Source organism: Halichondria panicea, chromosome 7 (genome assembly GCF_963675165.1).
Source record: "Halichondria panicea chromosome 7, odHalPani1.1, whole genome shotgun sequence".
Taxonomy (NCBI): Eukaryota; Metazoa; Porifera; class Demospongiae; order Suberitida; family Halichondriidae; genus Halichondria; species Halichondria panicea.
The window spans coordinates 6,831,817-6,854,968 of NC_087383.1; the positions used below are offsets into that span (position 1 = coordinate 6,831,817).

The 23,152-nt window shown below is 40.1% G+C and overlaps 3 protein-coding genes and 2 long non-coding RNA genes across 5 annotated transcripts in view; 2 read left to right on the forward strand and 3 right to left on the reverse strand.

Moving 5' to 3' along the window:
* The window catches only part of LOC135338445 (uncharacterized), a 127,177-nt gene that overhangs the window by 63,557 nt on the left and 40,468 nt on the right, over nucleotides 1–23,152 (reverse strand). The gene's annotated exons all lie outside the window — the stretch shown is intronic.
* LOC135338601 (uncharacterized) overlaps nucleotides 1–23,152 on the forward strand; it is a 74,688-nt gene that overhangs the window by 39,570 nt on the left and 11,966 nt on the right. The window lies entirely within an intron of this gene.
* LOC135338569 (uncharacterized) lies at nucleotides 4,325–5,202 on the reverse strand. The gene is made up of 2 exons (XR_010395598.1): nucleotides 4,790–5,202; nucleotides 4,325–4,671 (listed from the first exon to the last, which is right to left on the reverse strand). It is a non-coding gene; the product is annotated as an uncharacterized LOC135338569 (long non-coding RNA).
* On the forward strand, nucleotides 12,977–13,645 carry LOC135338923 (uncharacterized; the record flags this gene model as incomplete). Its single annotated transcript, XM_064535016.1, has 1 exon — nucleotides 12,977–13,645. A coding segment is annotated over one exon (669 nt), but the record flags the coding sequence as incomplete, so codon positions are not given.
* LOC135338510 (pre-mRNA-splicing factor RBM22-like) lies at nucleotides 16,076–21,313 on the reverse strand. Its single transcript, XM_064534675.1, has 10 exons — nucleotides 20,913–21,313; nucleotides 20,538–20,725; nucleotides 20,002–20,122; nucleotides 19,514–19,626; nucleotides 19,143–19,315; nucleotides 18,274–18,474; nucleotides 17,629–17,769; nucleotides 17,200–17,281; nucleotides 16,501–16,842; nucleotides 16,076–16,342 (listed from the first exon to the last, which is right to left on the reverse strand). Exons 2-7 carry the CDS (start codon nucleotides 20,601–20,603, stop codon nucleotides 17,646–17,648), a joined length of 798 nt encoding a protein of 265 aa, XP_064390745.1. The 5' UTR covers nucleotides 20,604–20,725; nucleotides 20,913–21,313; the 3' UTR covers nucleotides 16,076–16,342; nucleotides 16,501–16,842; nucleotides 17,200–17,281; nucleotides 17,629–17,645.

Genomic DNA, 23,152 nt, shown 5'->3' on the forward strand with positions numbered 1-23,152 from the left:
TGTATGGGCGGCCCACTTTTGGATCGATTATGTACTAACGATCTTGGCCTATCCATTGTTGATATTTTTCGATCATCAAAAATGTATGACCGCGCCCACTTTTGGATCGATTATGTACTCACGATCTTGGCCTATCAATCGTCGATATTTTTGTCCACTTTGGCGCTCCATAGATACACAGTTTGTATGACAGACTAATAGTAGTAGCTCACGATTGGGCTCAAGGATAGCTTTAGCTGTGGTGCAAAGGCTTGCATATGCAGAGCAAAGCCTCCTATAGGTCGATTTTTCCCCAAAATAAACAGGCCTAAAGGATTTATTGGACAAAAATTGGTTTGTAATGAGCCATAATTACGTAACTGTTCACGTGACAAGTACTTCCGCTCTCGACATTACAGTTGCAAGAACTCCTCAAATCCCTGTAGTGTAGAAAGAGGGATTGGAAACGGATCCAGGCTGCGCAGGAAGTTAATTCACTGCACCAGAAGCTAATAATAGTTTCTTCACATCACCTTGGGATATATGGGATGGCAGCACAGATTACAGAGCAGACAGACAGCATATGAGACTTGAGAAGAGCTAGAGCTAAAGAGCAGTGATGAGGTATAAGTCCAAAATACCAGTCTACATTAATTTGTATAGCTTGCTTGTCCAATTTAATATTGTTCCTTTTAATTAATATTAATTAATACAGAGAAACACTCTACTGAGATCGAGAGAAGCCACTAAGCCTCTGTTTGTGAAGACGAAGGATTCAAGATATTTAGCAGTGCCAGCATCATGTAATTGCACTGACTTTAGCAACAAAGTTGTAGCTATGAATGTATGATTTACGAGGGAAATACAATTTAATAGCTTTATCACTTTAGCGTATTGTGTATTCACACTCTTTAGTATTATAGTTCATTCGATTCATAATTATAATTATGGTTGTTTGATCACACGTAAAAAAATAATTATGCATCAAATAGAAATGTAGTTAAACGCTTCGAGAGGGTTCTAGCCGATTCGCTCACTCAGAAAGGCACTTGCGCCAGGGAGGATGAACAGGTCCCCTACCATGTCAATGAATGATTTGACTGCAAAGGGACGAGGGGAGTTTTAGGTTTACAATACACATTGTATATATACGTACCTGACTGTAAACTTCAGTCCTTGTGGCATCACTACAGCGTCTTAAGCTCCTTACGGCTATAGAAACAGATTTTTCCTCCTATCCCAGTCGTCCAGGTATTCATTATCCAACCCTATAGTATAATTATATCACCCATGGGTAAGTAAACAAGACGGTAGTAACATAATAACGTATGACCAGTATATACATGTACGTACGTTAATTTGTAAATATACATGTAGACTAAACATCACAGCTACTGCCAAAATAAGGCTTTGTTCAGTCAAATAAGGGTGCCCAATATACAGTACTCACTACAATATAAAAGCATAGAAATACCCAAGACAAAATAAAATTATAAGCCAAAGAGAGGTACGGAAAAGTGAACATAAATTCCGGTAAATTTTGCCATTTTATCACATGTTGTGAACTTTCCTTAGTACTTAGCAGTCAACACCATTCCATTCCTCACCTAATTCTCTATTCAACAAAGTCAAAATGGTAAATATTGCTTGTATAACAACGAAGATATAGGTACAGAAAGTCATTCCCAGTTGATATAATATAATAATTATTATAATAATATAATATAGGCCTGGAAATCCAGTAACATAAAGAAATGATGGCGTTATGACGTTTGAATGTTATAACATGACATAATTATGTGACCTTATTGGAGTTATAGCATGACGTACGTGACCTTATAACGTGGCATACGTAGTGTAGCCAAGGGAGACTTTGAACCTTGACCTTGCCTTCCTTATCACCTTGCCTTTTCATATGCGCATGCGCATAAGCAACCTTGCATGCCTTAGCTTTCATAACAAGCTAGCTAGCTAGAGATGGCTGAGCAGGATGAATTGTTTGGAGCATGGAGTCAATACTTTATTGATGTCAGCAGATTCCTAGAGAACACAGAACATCATCGTGGAATAGCGAATCGAGAATTTTGTGACTATGTTTTGCCAAGACTAGAAGTTTGTCTGAGTACTTGCATGCAACTATCTGATCAAATGCTGCAAGGGGGTTCTGAAGTTGGAGAAGAAGATGAGCTAGTAATTAATGAGTTTCAATCGAATTTGGCTCATCTACTAGAGTGCCTGAGAAGTGTACACAGACAGTGGGTGCAATATGAAGAGATGTTAGAAACCAGCAAATTCCAGTATCAAGCTGCTAGAAGAATCTTTGGAAGAGGAAGATCTAAGTTTGAAATTGAAAAGGAACAACTAGTGTACCTATCATCACTAAATTTTAGCTGGACTGAAATTGCGGCCCTGCATGCTTGGTGTGTCTTGTATGACCATATATAGGTAAGTTTTTGACTGATAAACATAAGTAATCTTGTGTATACAGAAGACGAGTTGAGTTTGAATTGCTGGATGACTCTGCAACAACTTTATCAGATCATGAGCTCAACAGGATTGTGAAGGAAATCCATTCAGAATCCCCGACGTTAGGAGTCATTATGGTATGTGGAAGGCTGAGAAGAATGGGATATAGTGTGTCAAGGGATAGTTCTCTAAGGTCATCTGACCCATTAAGTGCAGCTTCAAGATTGATGGGTGGTCTTAGTCGACGACAGCCTTACTCAGTTGCTGGCCCAAACCTCTGGCATATTGGTGGGTATAATTATTATTTGTACAAGTTTTTGTAAATGCATATTGATAACTGGAACCATACATGTAGATATAATTATAGGAAAGAGGGATTGATCTCTTGTCCCCTGCAATAACTTTAAGGCTTTACAGGCCTTCTTTAAGTTCCCAAAAGCTTGATTTCCGTGCCCCACGTATCGTGTGGAAATAATCAAAAAATATTCTTGATTGTTGGAAAATAGCTAAAGGTATCCATGTAAAGCAACCCTCCAAATATGCGACACCCTCCATAATATGCAATTTTAATTGTAACCTCTAAAAATACGTGTTATTTAGTCAACAGGGTGTCATTTACAGGACTTTGAAGTAGAGAGTGGAAATAAGGGGGGTCTAAAAGTCACCATTATTTCAACACCCTGTTTAATAATTAATAACATCGCCGGCCATGCAGAGACATGACTGGTGTTCATTCGAAGGTCTATATAGGGTGAATTCTAGTGGGTTTTGAGATTGCCTTTGCATAATATATATACTCAGTCATACAACTATAGTACCTGAATGCAGATGTTTAGGGGGGGAGGGGGAGGAAGTCCATTCATGGATCTTATTTTCATAGTTTCTGCTTCCACTGCAGGTAAAGGTAGTCAAGGTCGCTGGGTAAAATATTCGTGGTCCGGCTATATACTGTAGCAACTGCTGTGTTGACAATATTTTTGTATGTCACATTCTAAATAGAGGTCAAACTATAGCCTCTAGAGAAACAATGATCAAATATGCAACACCAGCAAGACTTCAACATAATTTTTCAACCTCCAAAATTAGGCTTTAAAGTGTCACCTTAGATCGAATAAATATATTATACGGTATCATCCTTTTGATATTCGTCAAAATATTAATTATGCTTGATCAGAGGCCGCTCTTGTATAAAGCCCACACTCAAATAGTAGCCTCTAAAATTAATCCCCATCTTCAGTGCGATAAAAGCTGCTCTCAAATAGTAGCCTCAATAAACTTTAACCGTAATCACCTCTGAGTCATATTGATACTGCAGTGGTATCTATACAGTAGCAGCTTGTTAGTGCAGACTTTCACATGGCAGACTTTGAGTTTGTGCAGGTGAAAAGAACTTACCTGCTAAACCACTTCCTGTTTGCCTTCAGAAAGGAACTGGTATGCTACTTATCAAAGAGTTGTCCCAGCGTAGAACTAACCACAAATTACATTATGCGTGGATGGATGCCAAACATTTGGTCACGACAAGCAGCCATAGATGTGTTTGTAATTGAGTCTGCATGGTAACATTAATAAATAAGCGCGAGTTGTGACTTGTGCATTCTTATCAAAGAAGAGTTATTCCGTGCGTGAGATTCTTTACGCACGGTTAAAAGTAGCCCTTTCTAAAGGCAAAAAAGGAAGCGGTCTCATTTTACTGGAGCGTTAGTAGACGTAATGAACACCTTTCTGGTCTCTCGAATTCTAATTGCTAGCAAAATATCGTATATAGCTGCAGCCTCTGATCAAGTAGTACGAGTAACAAGCAATGGCAAGGCTTCTAATTGGCCCTTGCCTGTGTTTGTTATGAGTGTTCTTAACCCTTTCCCTGCTTTAATTAAAAGTGAATATTCGCATATTTTGTTTAAAAAATTTATAACTCATGAACCGTATATTAAAAACACTTGTAACAAAGTTCCACAGGTAGAACCGGACCTGTCGCATTCATGGAATCATCATTGTTGCCTAGCAACCAACCACCACCCCACAAATAACAATTGTTAACAAAAATTCACAATTATGTACACAAACAATATTGTATGATGTTACGAAGTGACTAAACACATGATATAAGTGTTCAGAATGTTCTCACGGTGACATGGCTCACTCAGGACTCAATCAGGATCTGCAGAAACTTGTATTTGAGGTTCTATCGGCAGACGCCCTTTTCCCGGGAAATATTTTCTTCACCTACACACAGGTTTACAAATTTAATGGTGTCTCATGATGTCCACTGTTGTACTAACTAGCCTAAACAAACCTATAGTGAAGCTATCAAGACTACAAATGCTACTCTATAGTGACTTACCAGGTTCAGGAAGATGGTCCACCTCAAGTGCGTCTTCCTCAGGATTCTCAGGCTCTTTCTTTTTAGCTTGACCTCTGAAAGGAAGCTTCCTACCTAGCTATGATCCCAGTCACTGTCCTCTCACTCTACAAGGCCATAGGCATAGATATTCTCACTCTGTAGCTTCCCTAGAACCTCCCTGACGTTGTACTACGAAGATCTTGTAGCAATTATAAAACGGTCACTTTTCTTTCGACAATTCTGATCGAACTGTACCTCAAAGCGAAATATTAAAAATACCATGAGGAAGAGCAGCTCAATGCACATGTGCTGGTACCTGCAGTGTGTGCATAGCTCCAACACAGTGTGCACAATGATTTTTTGAAATTTATCAGTAGCCATGCCGACTATAGTCGGCTAAAGCGGGGAAAGGGTTAATCCCTTATACGAGTAACCTAATCGTTTATGATGCCGTTCTCAGCAATAATATTTTTAGCCGCAGCTGTTGTTTGAACCCTGTGCAAATACTGATCCGTATGTGATACGCTTTTAATTACCCCGGGCGGCCCCGTAAACCCAAACCAGTTAGACCATTATTATGCCTCGGTGCGCATGCATGCGCAAGCGAGGTATACGTTTGTGTGTCTATGTGCATGTGTGTAGACTGCAATCAAGTGCAAGTAAGAGTTTCTATAGGCTTCTATAGTCATGTTTACTTGGATTTTAATTCGTGGATTTGCAAAATAATGCTTCGTTCTCGAGTTACGCCTAGTTTTGCTTACTTGGAATGCCATTGCAGTCTTTTCAGAAGCCGGGCACGTAGCCAAACTTATTTACCGAGTGTTGCTACTCTACTTAGTAGTTAGCTCTGCACTAGAATGCTAGCTATTGGTAGCTGCATTACAAGAGTGAGAAGAGAGCTGCAAGGCTCTGCTGATGCAGCCATTAATTTTAGACTCGAACTTTTGGCATCGATTGTTTTATTGTTTAACAATAATCATGGCCAATCATTACCCACTCTAAGTTTGCATGCAGCAAAATCAAAAATGTTCATCATGTGTATAAAAGCTATTAGTAGCTTTATGTTATGTAGCTTTGGCATCTCCATCGAGGCATCAGCACCTGCGGTGCTTTCATTATAGTATTGACTAATTTCATCACATTAAAATTAATTATGGTTGAATTATCTTAATTGTTTCAGATTCACATCATAAGCTTATTAGATGGAGAATCGTCACTCATGGCTGCATTGACAGCTACAGTAGGCTGGTGACTTTCTTGAAGTGTTGTGGCAATAATAAATCGCCAACAGTGTACAAATTATTTTTGTGTGCAGTTCAAAAGCATCAGCTGCCATCTCGTATATAAGAATGGACCAAGGTTGGGAAAATGTATTGGTCGCACGTCACATGTTAGAAAAAAGAGGACATGATAGGAGAAGTGTGATTGTAGGAGCCTCGGTCCATAATCAATGCATAGAGCGACTATATGGAGGGACATGCACCGCTGTGACTATTCTCTTTTACAAGCTGTTTTACTTTATGGAACAAGTGGATCTATTAGACTGTTTGAATGAGACGCATCTGTATTCCCTTCATTATAATGACATTGTGTTCATTCCACGTATTAATCAGGCACTTGCACTGTTCATTGGTGGATGGAACCATCACTCAATCCGAACTGCACACCGTAAGTCTGCACACCAGTTGTTTACAACAGGGGCACTACTTTTGCAGCACTCCGGACTCGCAGCTTTGGATTTTTTTGAGAATGTGGAGGAAGAATATGGAATTGATATGGAAGGCCCCATCCCGTCTCAGGGACGTTCTATAGTTGTGCCTGAGGTGCCAATAAGGCTAAGTTCAGAGAATTTTGCTCCCCTACAGCAAGCTGTTAATCCGTTAGCACCTTCTGATGAGTTTGGCATTGATTTGTATGAACAAGTTTTGCAGTTTATGTCAACGATTACGGTATAAAATATGACCATGATGACTCTCATAATTTGATGTTATTCTTACATAATTATTATTTTGATGCATGCCATTGTGATGCTCAGTAAACAAAGCTCATAATTCAGTATCAACATGAAAAATGATTAATGAGAGTATGTGCATGCAGTACAATAGCTATAAGCCAAAACAATACTACCTATATAATTAAAGGGAGTGATTGTTAGAATTGACGATAATCATATAATTATTATGAACATCCATGAAGGTGATTGATTGAAATGAAGGATGACACTGAGAGTAAGCTAGCTACACAGCAAAAACACAATTATGTTATATGGGATGCATCATCGTATTTTAGTGTTAAAATGACAGAAATTTATGTCATTTCTACATTAAAATAATTTCAAATGATGCATTAAATTTTTATTTGAGATGTTTTATGTTATTATAACATAATTATCTGTTTTTACTGTGTATATAGCCAAAACAATTATGACGTGATTAGCACAAATAATTAAACTTAAGAAGTTCAAGGTCCATTCAGGGAATAGTAACATAATGATAATGACGATACTTAATTAAGAAGTTCATGGTCCATTCAGAAAGAAGTTACAAACAGTTCATTACCCAACAAAGGTCATTGTCGTTGAGGATTGCCATCCACTTTCCGTGAAATTTGCTATAATTGGCATACGAGATTGGTAGCTTTAGCAAAGCATCACATGTGTTGTGCGCACAGGGCCTCCTGGCCCACTCAGACGATTGAATTGTACGATGATACTGCTGACAGACAATACACTGCTCCCAGTTGTGAAGTGAAGAAATCGCTGAAGCAGATTAGTCGACATATTGCCAATCAATATCTACAAGATAGCCACCAACACGCTCCTCAGCAGGATTCACCAACACGGGCAGTTTGATAATGCCTAAAACTTTCTTTGGTGAGACTGTATAAGCATCCTATAAATGGAGCACATGCATGCACACCTTCAACAGATTGCACTGATAATAGGCACTTTTATAACATTACTTTATGAGCTAGAATAATAGGGAGGTTTTGAAATACAGGTCAATATACGAGTCATAATTATAGTATAAACATATTTTGTAGGCCCGGAAGTACTGCATGGCGGGTAATTATCTCCTATATATTGTAGAATTAATAGATAGAGGTCATATGCATAAATTATGGCCATTATTAGTTTGTGTTACTTGTGCAACGACATGGGGCTTATAATTATGCCGTGTTTTGGAGGCAATTAATATAGGCTGTTAACTTGAGCATAAAAGAATAACTAGCATGCATATAAATATATACTATAAGTACAGTTCAATATACATGTACCAAAAATGAATTTTTTACGAGCATCGTATATAGTGGGTATACATAAACTTCGCAGGATGACTGTTTAATAGAAAGGTTTTCGCAGATTTAATTTTCGCGGAATAGAGCAGCCTTTCTGCAGCATACATGCATGCATGCGTTAATCTTGCATATAAATGTTCGCGGTACATGCTTATATAATCAGTGAATTTAATCAGTTTATTAAATAATCAATTCTCAATAATAACGCAAAAACTATAGTACTGGTAAGTGTACCCGATATCCTTGCATACTGCATGCTAGACGGGGAAAATATCTTTCAATGAAGTAAAACATGTAGTAATATCATGCATGTTACAACAATTAATAACAATTAACACACCACCAGGGATAGGTGTACAAGTGTATAAATTATTACAAGTATAATAGTGTAAAGATAAAAATTAATAGTTTAGTATTCGTGAGGAATAGTAAGTCCAACTTATAGTCAATGGCAGCAGATAGGGTTAATGATCATTGATGTTTCTTCCTGCGTGTTAAATGAGATGCGGCCATTACAATCGTGTGCATGTATAGATTATAGACTCATGCATAAAAAAACTGTTTTGCATGCAATGTATGCGTGTGCATGTTCAAGACATGGCAAGGTACATTCCAGATTTAATCTACATCTGAATCGTCGTAGCTTTATATTATAGCTAGCCTCGATCCCAGGCCGAGTTTTCGCTTTTATAACGTTTAGGTGAACAACTATAGGCCTGCACTAGTTGTCTGCGCATGCATGCGCCAGTCATTCAAGTAGACTAAAAATTAGACTAATAGATATTTTTGTTCACATTTATATTCGTGTACTATCGTACTAGCAGTCAGTATCCCGTTTATCATTAATCGATTGAAATGGCTCTTAATTATTTAGAAAACATTATTCTGAAGACAGAAGAACAAGTGAAGAGGCTACAAATCTTGACAATTAAAGCTCGTCAAGGTCAGATTTGTTGTGTGGTTCTATCATATCAAGTCATTTTTGTTTGGAAAGATCTAGATCCATCATTGGTATAATTATCTTATGGTGGATGAAGTGAAGAGTGCATGTGAGCTAGAGGACTTGGTGGTGCCATCATCAAAGGGATTGACAATGACCTGTTTAATACGACACATTTAATTTACATCGCATGTACACATAAATTATATTAATGGAATGTCTATACTTCTCTGCACAAGAGCAATGGTAATATCCAGCTATCACAACAGTGCTCCTCTTTTCTACTAAGGGAGGAGACTGGACAGTGTGAGGTAAGGTTGAAACCCTCTTTTTGTCTTTGGTAATCTTTCCTATACTCACAGGACTGGAGTGTATATGTATACCTGTTTATTCGAGTGTTGTTTCTGGCAGCTTAGAGCCATGAAGAGAATCTATACCTTTCTCAAACATAAATTATGAGTTACAAATAGAGGTCTAGAATATCAGAGAGGTCCAGCAGCCTGCTAAACCGTCATAATTTGAGGCATTCAATCATCATCCATGAAGTTACATGCCCTAGCTGGGTCACTATAATCATGCTGCAGCACAACTGGCAACTCTCCTTGTGAAGCAGCTCCCTATAATGTGTATACTATACGTACCATACGGGTGGAAAATTTTCAATATTTAGAACATTTCGCGGGTAGTAGGGTGTTGTGGCACCTATCTTGCATGCGCATATGAAGCCTTCCACGGGTTCTAATTTTCGTGTTCTGCATGCAGCCACCCACAAAAAACGCGAAATTAAAAAACACCTCGAAATTTTCCACCGGCATACGGTATCTGTGTACAATGTATTATTGGTTAATTAATTAGCCGACACAAATACAATGAAAATTTTAAGCATGCGCTGACAACTATATAGGACCAGGCCTATATAGTTGTTCGCCTAACCGTTATAGTGAAAACTCGGCCTGGGATCGAGGCTAAGCTTTAGCTAGCTATATATAGTTCTGAGACACCAGTGACAAATTAAATCTTATTTCAGAAAACACATGCATGGATTAGCCTCGATCCCAGGCCGAGTTTTCGCTTTTATAACAGTTAGGCGAACAACGAGGCTAGCATGGCATAAACACAAAAATCACGTGAGGATAAAATATACATAATAATAATTTATAAGTAAAATAATAGGTTCAACGAGTTTAGAGTTCAGTTACTATACAGTTATTATTCCAGAGTGAACATTAATTTTATGAGCTAAAAATAATTATAGCATAACTTTGCAGTCTTACCAGGATTTCTATATAGCTTTAGTAGTTGCCGATAATTATTATCCTTGTGTATAATTTATATATAATTGCATTAAACGACAGATTATCGTTTCTTGTTGGTAGTGTCCTATATACACCAATTTCAACAGTATCATAATATCTGACAAACCACTTTAAAGAAACTCAGGTACTCAGATTTGCTTTGCTTTCTTTCTCTATCTTTATTACCTAGAGTATTCTTAAGAACCGTTATTGGATACAATAAGTCTTAAAAAGGAGTGAAGGCTATTGAGGGTGCATATGCATGGTATTGTAGCAGCTATAAGGTGAATCAACAAATCTTAGACCTGGTATATATTATACATAATTGCTGATGGATCAGTGGACCAAAGTGGCCAACTTCAATTTAGAATCTGGTGCGTATATGAAATTAGGTTCTGCTGCCATGGCTATGAGCTTTTACACAGTGCATGCGCAGTGGACCAAAGTGGCCAATTAGGACTGCCATCACAGAATCTCGTGCTATCAGCTCGTGTATGTATAGCTATCACTGGACCATGCAAAGTGAAGTGAGCTATGACAGTCTGTGCATGAGGTTCCATTCAGCAAGGGTGATCATGCAGTTATACCAGGAACAGCTAATATAATTCTAGCTTCCTGTAAAAGGTATAAATAAATTATAGCAGATTAAATATATTGTATCTATAGACCAATCGTTACTGCATGAGCTGGACTTGATCGAAGCATAATTATAATTATATATAAGCGTATAGATCTTAACACAACAATCTACCTAGTGACCATGTCCACTCTATCAGGCAAGCTGCTATTTCAGAAAATAGCCACGGCTTAAAAACTCACGCTGGATACAGCATTATTATTATAAATGGCCGCACACTACCATGCATCTCAACAGCTTAATTCAATCATAGATTGAAGAGTTATAGGGATAGGAAACGGTTGGTATCTCGAGTAACATCTGCGCTATATACGCTGCAGTTTAATCGAGGCCATCACAACAATATCTATTTCTACACCCATGCAGTGCATAATAAACTACAAGTAACTGTGCTTAGTCCGTGCAACTCACTTATATTTCAAGGTCTATACCTATTGTAGTAGTCATAACCAGCACGCTTACACGTTACATGTTCCAATAGCGCCTTGGGAACATATAACTTTATTGGAAAGTCTCTTTTTATACTGGGTGTGGTCAGTCATTAGCAAGTACTACACGTGGCTCATGGACTAGGCGTGTTATAAGTTGCTGAAAGAGATGATTTCTCGAGGAAACACAGCTTTGGGAGTTACCCGGCAAAAATGTGCTTAATAGCCTCGTTCATAGGGAGTAACGAGGATAATTTTCGAGGCTCCACTGCAGATTCAATGTAAAATCATCACGTGCACCACTCCGTTTCCTATCCCTCTAACTCTTCAATCTATGATTCAATCAACTCAAAAACCTGAATGGAAAACACAACGATAAAACACGCTTTATTAATTTGCACACACACATGCATGCAATGCTATGCACATACATTGTTAATCCAGCCACACTTAGACAGTGGAGCTTGGCAAGAATAGCGAGGTAGCCACATTTCAGAAAAGAGCCGCGGCTAAAACGACCCTACCTCGAATCTAATGACTGCATGATTTTGCGGTGCAAAGATAATGCTCTTGTCTGCCAAACTACACCCAAAACGTCACATCCGGCCGTAATAAAAATAAAAACGTATATATCACATTATAGTTAGGGGCAGCCAGAACTGGCAGGTATACATTTCAGGGCAAGTGTGGTAGTATAAACAACTATAGCTAGCAATCCGTGCCAAACCAAATGGCGGGTATATTGAGGTGGCTGTACTTCAGAGAGCCAGAATAGCGAGAGTCGATGATACTGTACACACATAATATACTTTATACCCACCTCATGATAGAGTTCTCCTCCGTGGATCATTCAGATCACCACAGTCTTGTGTAGTCAGAGAGGGAGCCGATTTTAGAGGCTCTGCCTTCAGTTTAGAAAGCTACTGTAAAAGGTTTCTTCACAGGGCACTTGCATTTCCTCCACAAGGAGATTAATAACCAGCCAAATAGCACATTCACCAATGCTAGTATATACATCAGTGTTGTGATGATTGAGGGGAAAAATGAACTGCACTGCACTTGTGAAGAGTTGAGAGTAAGGCTTCCACTGTCTGTTTGTACATCAACGGTTATATATGATTTAAAGTTGAGCCGCTTACACCTTTTGCATCATCACAACACCATGACATCAGGAAAGAGAGTTAACAGTCTCTGATATAGAGGGACATCCAGCTACCATGTATAACTGAAGTAACACTCGTGCTCCTTGGAGGTCCACATACCTTTTCCACTTTGCGCATGCGCGGTTCCTTGCACATCCATTACGTGACGTGCTTTTTACAGCATGACGGCACGTCAACGTCATAATAATACTTATGTGTGACAGGGCCTATTATAGGAAAACAACCCTTATGGAGCAAACTAATTGGGGCGAGCGAAGCGAGTCCTACCTAGTCTTCAACGTTGCAATTTTGTCTGTATGTATGTATGTATGTATGTATGTATGTATGTATGTATCCATACGTCATGGACCGGCACAATGATTTGCTTTTGGGACTCATGATCCTTACCGACTTCCACGTCGATGTTAATAAAAATTAATATTGCATCCATCTTGATGAAGTGTCGAACAAGGAACGGTATGATCGCGTCACAGTGAATGCCAAAGTATTGATGGTTTCACCTAAGGCCCAGATATCAGATGGGCTCTGGAAACAAGATGTTCATATCGCAGATTCCACGACATCAACTAAGCTAATTCTTTTTGAGAACAAGATTGATTCGCTTGTAAAAGGTGAAACATACAAATTTGAAAACATTCTTGTCAATGAGTTCCAGCACGAAAAATATCTTCAAGTACCTCGCAACGGGTCAACAGGGACAAAAATTGAGGAACTGCCAAATGTTGTGGCCCATGATGATGTCCCAGACACTTTCCCAACTGTACCATCAGCTGAAATTGTAGGTGTTTTATCACTCGACTCGTATATCTCATGTCTCAACTGCAAAAGTAAGATCACCATCTCAACTGACACTACAGGCAAATGCAACAAATGCTCATTGATTCAAAGTCTTCGTCACTCCACAAAGCAATTGAGAGCTAAAGTTATCATAAGCACACCAAGTGGAAACTATCTTACATTGGACGTATTTGGCCAAAATGTAGCAGCAATTGCTGAAAAAGATGAAGCCGAAGTCACTGCTGACAACCTAATCTCTGCACAGCCCTTCTCATGTTCTTATAATGGTACTGTCATGAACTCAGTTACGCGACCTTGATAACTACCAGTGCGAATGTAAAATGCTTCTACTACGTATACTAAATTAATAACCTTGCATGAATACAAATACAACATATTTCTTTTAATTCGTAAACAAGCATGTTTTCTTACGCTCGCCCCACAATGTTCAACATTCTCCTAGTTAATTGTATTTTATTGCTTAATTAAATAAAGCAGTGCTTAAGCTTCAAATTGATTACAATATCACTCACTTTGCACCTTCCTACCCCAACATATTTTCGGGTGAAAGGGGGACAGTATTGACCTACCATTTTGAGAAACTAATGGTTCGAAGTTCTATCCGTATACAAGAACAGCATGAAAAAATTCAATGGCTGCCTTGTAACGGCTATACAAAAAAATTTTCGGATAAAAAATTTTTTTATTTAGTTAGAGGAGATATTGAAGTTACTTCTTATGAAAGAAAACCAAAATCCTAAAATAGCTCTATATTTTACTTTGTAGTGTACTGAACATTATTAGTTTGCTCCATAAGGGTTGTTTTCCTAGGCCCTGTCACATGTTACAAACCGCTTGCCATACGGCCTGGGATCGAGGCTAAGCCACAGAAGGCAGAGGAGGTTGGCCACGCGTCATCAATCATGTGACATTCCTAAGTCTCTGCTCACGTTACCATAGATACCGAATAACTGTAATAAAAAAGTTATGGATACTCTTGCTTTACTGACTTGTAACACCGGACTAGCTGTGTCTGTTGTCTGGCTGGACCAAGATTAGCTAGACTATAGGGTAGAGTATAGTTTAGCAGTGCTGTATGAAGCTTGCATTGTACTGGCTGTCAAGAATCTAGTAAACACTGTATGCACTGATAACTCGCCAGAATAAAGGGGATCGGTGGGGATCGGGTTGGTTAATGAAAGTTTTATATCAAAAGAAGCCAGCGAGGCACATAAAGTTTGCCTTCAGTCTCTAATGACCATGTAATACCAGCTAAAAGTTTACATAGAACTCATTTGTCAATTTTTGTGCCAGCTCAGCAAAAAAAGTGGTGCACGTGATCGTGTCCAACCTCCTCTGCACAGAAGGCTAATTTGCACAAGAGGGTTATGATGGTCACACAGATTAACTACTGACAAAACAAGGAAGAAAGCTGTTCCATAGTTTTGATGATCCTTACCATACACACCCACACAGAAAAAATAGTGGATGGCTGGTGAGGGAAAGCGATCGGTTGGCGATCCTTATAGGAGCTTCCGCAAGGCTCGGGAATTGTGGGATACTCCAGTAAATAGCTAGTGGCAGTAGATAATGTAATGTGGCAACGAGCATCGCAGCGACTACAAGTGAGTGGTTAGTCATGATCGACAAGGAATCAGTGGAGTGTATAGGATGCATGCTTTTGATGTGTGGCAATCAACATAATTACGGTATAATCAGAGAAGCTTCTGTGATAAAGATACTCGTCACTATAAAAACGTGCAGTTAGACCATAGATTTAAGAGTTGGTTAGACCTACTTCATTGCGTACTAGAATTTGCAGATGATGGACGAGTTACTGCGTACAATACAAGGTGACACCGTGGAGGATGCTTGAGGACGACTCATTAGCTTCCCTCAGTCATACAACTATAGCTATAGTACCTGCATGAATGCAACTTTAGGAGGGAATTGAATATCCTCCCCCTGTATGACACCCTAGCGTGCACTGGCATGCATGGTCATCACTTTTTTGCGTACCATAACTTTGATCTGATTATACCAAGTGATAGGGCCTTTTGTGACGTTTGTCACACTTTATTCGGAGGTGTTGTTTGTTGAAAGAATGTTACATCATCCTTAATTGTCTTTTCTAGCACTAGCAGCGCATCCATTCTCAAACTGTAGCTAAGAAGCCCGCGATCGCTTTTGCAGGCTACGCAATTCTACTTAACATCACGCAATTTTTGGATCACGTGGAAAAATCAATGAATAATCTCTACCCAAATTCTGGTAGAGACAGAAGCTATAGCCCAGAGTCACCAGTCCAAAAGGTAGTGGCTTGCGAGTCTACCACAACACAATGAAAATTTGACGCATGCGCAGCGCGTCTAACCGTTATAAAAGCAAAAACTCAGGCTGGGATTGAGGCTAAAGCAAGCCATGCAGAATTGCATAGGAGTGAGGACATCAAATTACTAAGTACGGCCACTCGCTATTCCGTTTACCGGGGCCAGTACTAGTGCTCTGAGTAAAGTATAATAATTATGAGTAAGGTATAATATAATCATATAATTATACGTGTATTACGACCGGATATGACGTTTTTTGGGTGTGGTTTAGCAAATAAACATTATCCTTCATTATCCTCGAGACAAGAACCGCAAAATAATTCATTAGAATCGAGGTAAGCCGCGGCTATTTCCTGAGATACAGCCACCTCGCTTCCGGCCAAGCTGCATGGTCCCAAGGGTAACCGGATCAACGAGAGTCTACTGTATAATTATAATGTCAATAATAAGTTAATAAAACAACTACAAAAATATAGTGCATAATTATAGAAACAGAATAAAAAAATTATATTCTTGGATGGTAAAACTTTAACGTATTATAATTATTACACAATAATTTATTAATTAATGAAGCTACTAACAAACTAAATTGTGAGTAATAAGGTGAGTAGTAATACTATTGAGCAAGCTAGTGTTAACATTCCTGTACACCAATGTAATCTCCACATGACAGACAGTGACACCTCCTGTACAATAAGAATAGAGACAATCATTGTTTGATAACAACACCAGTACAATCTAGAATAATGACATGTACCCAACACAAGACAATAATGCATGTTTGTGGTAAGCATTTACATCACTAAAACTATAATAATAATTATAGTATTGATTCTATACTCACATTGAGTCAAGTGCTGACAGATATCATCAGCTATCTTGTCTTTTCTCAGTCTCAGTAACAACTCCAGTACAGCTTTGTAAGTTGCTGCGTAAGGATTGTGTCTTTTCCAGATAATCAAGCATTCAGTCATGGCTACTTGAGTTCCATTTTTATGGTACAACTCATTCACATCGGCCTGTTCTGCAGGAGTTAGTCCCATTGCATTCGCATAGATTTTCGACTCGTCGAAATATTCGGCCACGTAGAGAATATCTGAGTCCCCTATTTCACTATTGAGCTGCTTGTCAGTCAGACTGTATCTGCTCACTAGATCTTGGAGAGTGGATCGATTAGCAGCTGGTCCTACAATAATGCAGGTGCAATAAAACTAATTTAGTTCCACGAACAAATTTATTTTACTTCCTCTCTCTGGGAATTCGCGATTTTTACCAGTTTACTTCAACTTAAATTTTAATGCCATAAGCATGCATGCATGCATATAATTATATGCATGTATGTAGAAAGTACTTGGGGCGCAGCTTCAGTCCTACATACTGCATGGGCTTAATACATTACTATACAAACCATAAATCTACACACACCAGGCAAAAGTATATAGGATGGTGGGGGTTGATATGGGCGGTTCAATGGCTACGGTATAATATACGTACATCTACACATACACCTATAATTATAATTATGGTATATATGGCAGTATACCTGTGCTTGGACAGTTTGGTGTTGGTCTGGGGGCTGGTAGTAGATCATCACTAGTCTCCTTAGCAGCAACACCAGCCAGTTCCTGTATAGAGAGACCAAATCAATAAATCCAGTAACAGTGTGTGTGTGGGGGGGAGGTGTGTGGGTGGGGGGAAGTGTGTGTGTGTGTGTGTGGGGGGGAGGTGTGTGTATGTGTGTGGGGGGGGAGGTGTGGGTGTGTGTGTGTGTGGGGGGGAGGTGTGTGTGTGTAGGGGGGAGGAGGTGTGGGGGTGTGGGTGTGTGTGGGGGGGAGGTGTGTGTGTGTGTGTGGGGAGGTGTGGGAGTGTGGGTGTGTGTGTGTGGGGAGGAGGTGTGGGGGTGTGGGTGTGTGTGTGTGGGGGGGAGGTGTGTGTGTGTGTGTGTGTGTAATAACTGATACACTGTACGCACCTTTAACAATGAGTTTATTAAAATAATGTTGAGTCAGCAGCTTTCTCTGCGGCTGCTCTAGTGGAGAATGTGACAAAGGCATAACGAGACTTGGTCACCATGTGAATAGACATGATCTCTCCAAATACATAAAACTGGTCCCTGCAAACAATAATGATAGAACGCTCAAAATGCATCAATGGAATAGAATAATACACAAACTAGCAAAAACACTAAAATTATTGGTAGACCAATCATAGAACTGGTGTCTAAGAGGTAATTCTAAGAGCTATCAATTAGTTTTGAAATTGGACAATCTGAACACAAATTGAGCAAGGGTTTCATCTAGTGGTGGGGGCTGGGGTGAACCCCCCCCCCCCCCCCCAATGCTCAGCTTCCCTTCCATGTATAATAATGACATCATCACATTAGTACTGTCCTTGGTGTACAATATGTAACTAGATCTACTGTGATGCACTAGCATGTAATAGGGGTGTGGTCAACAAATGTGGGAGGGGCCAAAATTATTGCGTCCTGTGCAAACCTTCCCTCTCAAACTGTTAATCCAAGATGACACCCGGTACTCTCAAAGATAGCTACTGAACTGCTAAATGCTGTGTATACATTACCTGCTACACAACGTCACTAATAATTATAGTTACATACCTGAGATCTGATTGGTTGAATGACTCATCAATTCCTCCTATATAGAGACTGGTGACTGTCTTATCGTCAGGTGGTGACAAAGTGGGCAGGTCCTGGGCACTGGAGAGAAGCTTCTCAGCCACTGGGTCATTCACGCCATGGTAACGATCCTTGATCTTCTGATTGGACAGTGGGTCATTTGGATCTGTCGGCATCTCGTGCCTGCATGTATATAATAGCAGTTACATAGTCACACATGCTGGTTATATAACTAGTATAGCGGGTAACAATTGTTCGCAGATTAGCCACTTTCGGGTATAATCTTTTCAAGGATAGCAGTTTTTGCAGACTAGTATATAGAACACTATCTGAGCACAATTGCTAGCTCATTGTCAATCATACTGTGTCATTGTGCAATAATAACAATTATTCACGATGACGTCAAACTGCCTCCGTTTTGTTTGGATGTGGTCTACTTCATCACGATTAACGCTATCCTTTAATTAGACTACATTTAACTAATGTACCGTATGTATTACTAGAATGTTTTGCGAGCATCAAACATTTGCGAACTTTGCGATGGTTGATCAATTCGCAACAATAAAATCCGCAAAACCTACTAGTAAACACACACGATCCTTGCAGAACGCAATAGTTAGATCGCAAAGGGTCAAATTTTCGCTGATTTGGCTCATTCGCAAAGGTTTTTCACCCACAAAATATTCTACGGTGAGGGGACCTTGTTATTGACAATCATACAGCGTCATGTGTAATAATAGTTGTTCATGATAACGTCAACACTAGTGGTCTGCTTCACCTGGTTTAACGCTATCCTTTATACGTGCATTTCAATGTAAGGGGAGCTTGTTATTGATGTGTAGTGTGGTCACCTGTAGGGACACTCCTCTCCACGACTGCACTCTCCCTTGACCCAGAATGAGCAAATGTGAGGTCTGTTGCGTTTGTACATGTAGTATGGTCTAGTACGCGACATCTTGAGCAGCAGATCATTAGAGGCTTTCCCCTCACCACCCCCTGGCTCTGTCCGCCCACTCTCAGCAATCTGGGGGGTCAGAGGTCATTCTACATGTCACACCTACTGATATCGTATTATTAATTCTCACGATCGATAATCATTATTGACAATTTAAAGGGAGGTCGGACAAATTGTAATTACAGCTATTTAAAGGAAATGTCAATATTTCGTCCATTAAGCACCTACATGTAGATGACTAATTAGAGACTTGGTATGAACTCTGACCTTTTGTTCCATATTCTGCAGATAATATTCTCTGCCTACGTCACTCTTGGGGAGAGTGTCTGTGACATTGAGAACACTGTCCCTAGCCTGTACAGGGAGGCCATACTCGAGGTCTGTAGCCATGGAAACACACAGTTATATAGGGACAAGTTACATATGCAGTGACCAGGACTGCATCGAGGGGGAGGGAGTTCAGAGCCTCCATACACACAACAAAGTATTAGTTTTAAGAGTGGCAGACTTTGATGCTAATTAAAGCTTCGTAAAGCTAAGAAACTTGACCTTGCATGCACACTGACCTTAGAGCTACACGCGACCTTTATTAGACTATGTATGGAAACAGAGAGATAGAGGATAAACTACTGTGAGACTTTTTATACAAATTCATGACTTGAAAAAAAGTTGTTCTAGGAAGTACTGAATGCAGTGTACTGAGATTGTGTGTCACCATAGCAACAGAGAGAGGGTTATATAGTGACAGGGCTCACCAAGGAGACAGGTTTGACAGACGTTCTTGAGTTGGGCACATGATTGGCAGACCTCTGTTCTCTTGTAGCGCATCTTAGCACCAGGACACCATCGGAACACAGTGTAGGGCCGGGCACAGATCTGAGGGGACACTCTGGGTGACAATGACCTCATTACAATGACACTTTATTATTTTTAATGACACCTAAATTAAACTTTCACGATGAATGAATGTGAAAGTGAAAAAAAATTGATACTATTACTATAGTTAATAAATATTTCGGGCACTTCCAAAATTGGCTAGCGTAGATGTGAGAAAAGGATAAATTTAAACGATATGAAGAACCCCTAATATCTAGGGCGAGTTGGTGACTTCCCAACTTGATTGTGTACTTGACAGTAGTACTGTATGAAACGAAATAAAGGAAGTCCCCCAAGAGGGAATCGAACCCACGCCTTATTTACATGTATCATGTGTCTAACCACTAAGCCACTCCCAGTGGATTCTGTCCGTATTTCAAAAAACTTAGTGTATAAACGTATATAACGATATTACATGGGGCAAGTTGCTCAGCGTCCCTATATCCCTATTGTATCCTTGCGTTTCCTCTCTCCAGTGCATCTGGGTCTGTAACAACTGTGCCCCTTCTTGAGGAGGAGCTTAACACGGCAATTAGTGAGGACACCTTGCTTCATGGGGAAGCCCTGCTTGTCATTGCCACCGCTGATACGAACCATATAGCCCTGTGTGTGTGTTTGTGTGTGTGTACGATCTTACAGAGCTGAAAAAACGGATTAGACCTCATAACATGCCCAAAGGTAGGGAGATCAGATCATGTGATTGGTCTAATCCCCACCTATCCCCGGTAGGGGGGCATTATAGTTTGACTAGTGCATTCAGTATGTACTACTGAGATAATTGTTAACGTACCTCTCCACTGTTGTCTGAAGTCCACAGGACGACCTTTGAACTTTGCAACAACCATACTTCTTGCCCAAGCCTTTGTCCTCCAGCCAGTTGTCATTCCTTCGTTCAAGGCGTTTCTTTTCGCTTCGTCTAGTCTGGGCATTTGAAATGCTGGGTATCTGCTCCATAGTGTGTTCCTCAGTACGGCTAGACCAACACCACCTCACTCTTGCCCCGCTATACTCCACCCTCAAGAGTTTCTTGCGAGTCCCAGCTCGCTTGTGAGCTAGCTGACTGTCATTCCTTGTCCACGTGGGTGAGAAGCCTGAGAGGGTTATGGTCGTCATACAGATTACTAACAAAACATGGAGAAAGCTGTTCCAGAGTTGTGATGATCTTTACCACACACACTCGAAAGCGATCGTGTTTCGCCCATAGATACTAAAAGTATCTATGGCTAGCCCTATAGGAGCTTCCGCAAGGCTCGAAAATTGTTATACTCCAGTAAATAGCTAGTGGCAGTAGATAATGTGGCTATTCATGCAGTAGAGTGTATGTATGCTATAAATAATTATTATATGCATAATTTTATGTGACAGGCTCTAGGAAAACAGACCAATTGGAGCAGATATTGGTATTGAGCAATAGCCAGATTTATAAACTACAGTGTATAATTTCAAAATTTTTTTCTTGGCTAATAGTTATCTACAGTCTTTCTACTACCTCTCTGCAAAATCTGATGCTCTGAATCAGACTCTTTCCATCAAAGCGCTTTGTCTCAGCAGCCACCATTACCTTACTTTTCCCAATTTAGCAATCTTTGAGTGGGCATTTCTCAATACTGCTGTTTTACAACTTTGAGTTTCCAACACACATAACTCAGGCATGGAACAAGGTATGTGCAAACTAAGCATATCAATGCGTAGGCAATTCTTTGCTCTATCATCTGGTATATAGATTGCAAAAATTATAGCTTGCGCTAATAATTGGTCTGTTTTCCCAGAGCCTGTCACATATACAAGGACATTGTGATCATAATAAGCTTTTGCATGGTATAATTTATGTCTAGATCTATAAGTTTTTGTGGCATTTTTATAGTGTTTGAAATACATTGGAATAGTTGATGGAGTCACGGTAAGTTCACATTGTTTTGTTGAAAACAATCAAGTTTATTTGTTCCATATGTAACTTAGAATTCTTATATTATTTAACTCCACACGTGTAACACATCACGTGTTACACCCACACACACAGCACTACTAAGGTAATACAATAAAGCACTACTAAGGTAATACAATTAAGTTAGTTTCTATAGTTAGTTTCTTCTAGTCAGTTACATATCTCCTCCCCTAAGATTGCTCGTCCCGAGCAAACCCATATCGATTAGGGGGTTGGTGCTGTCTCCGAAGGGGGTATCGGCCAACCGGTTCAGGGCTCCTCACCAATTGGGCTCCATCATCCTGACCGTCTACTACTGGGCTAGGGTCCAACGCTTCGTCCACAACCTCCGCTTCAGTGTCCACTGCGTCTCCTGTCCGGTCGTCTTCCGTCAGATTGGCTTCAGTGTCTCCTGTCGGGTCGTCCTCCACCACATCTCTTGTCGAGTCGTCCTGCAGTATTCCATCAACCCACGTAGGGACATGCCCTAAACTCTTTCTGTTCCCACCGTACCAGTAAAAGCCAGTGGGCAAGCCTTGGGGACTCAGCTTGACCCTGGACATGTGGATTTTCATCTTCGAATCAGGGTGATATACTCCCGTTACGCACACATCCGGTCCGCTCAATGTAGTAATCCTATATGGACCATGCCATGGCCTCGAGAGCTTCCGAAGACGTCCTGTTTCTTCTTGGGGAAACCTCACAAAGACCCAATCACCGATCTTGAATGAGGTGCATCTGGCACCCGTATCATAATGGTGTTTGTAGCGATCTTGTGCCTTCTTGATAGTTCTAACTGCTAGATCTCTAGCAGATTGCAAAGTCAACACTACTTGCTCTCGGTAGTCTTCCAGGTCCAAATCTCGAATGGTCGCATCGGATGGCGGCAGCAGGGCAGCCTCAGTAGGTGTCCTACAGTCAACCCCGTAGAGTAGGAAAGATGGTTTTTCCCCGGTTGATTCGTGAGGGGTATTCCGGTAAGCATACAGGACACCATACAGGTATGTGTCCCACTGATCTCCAAATGTCGCGGCATGTTTTCTTAGGATAGTCTTTAGGGTTCTGTTGAATCTTTCTACCATCCCGTCACATTGCGGATGGTACGC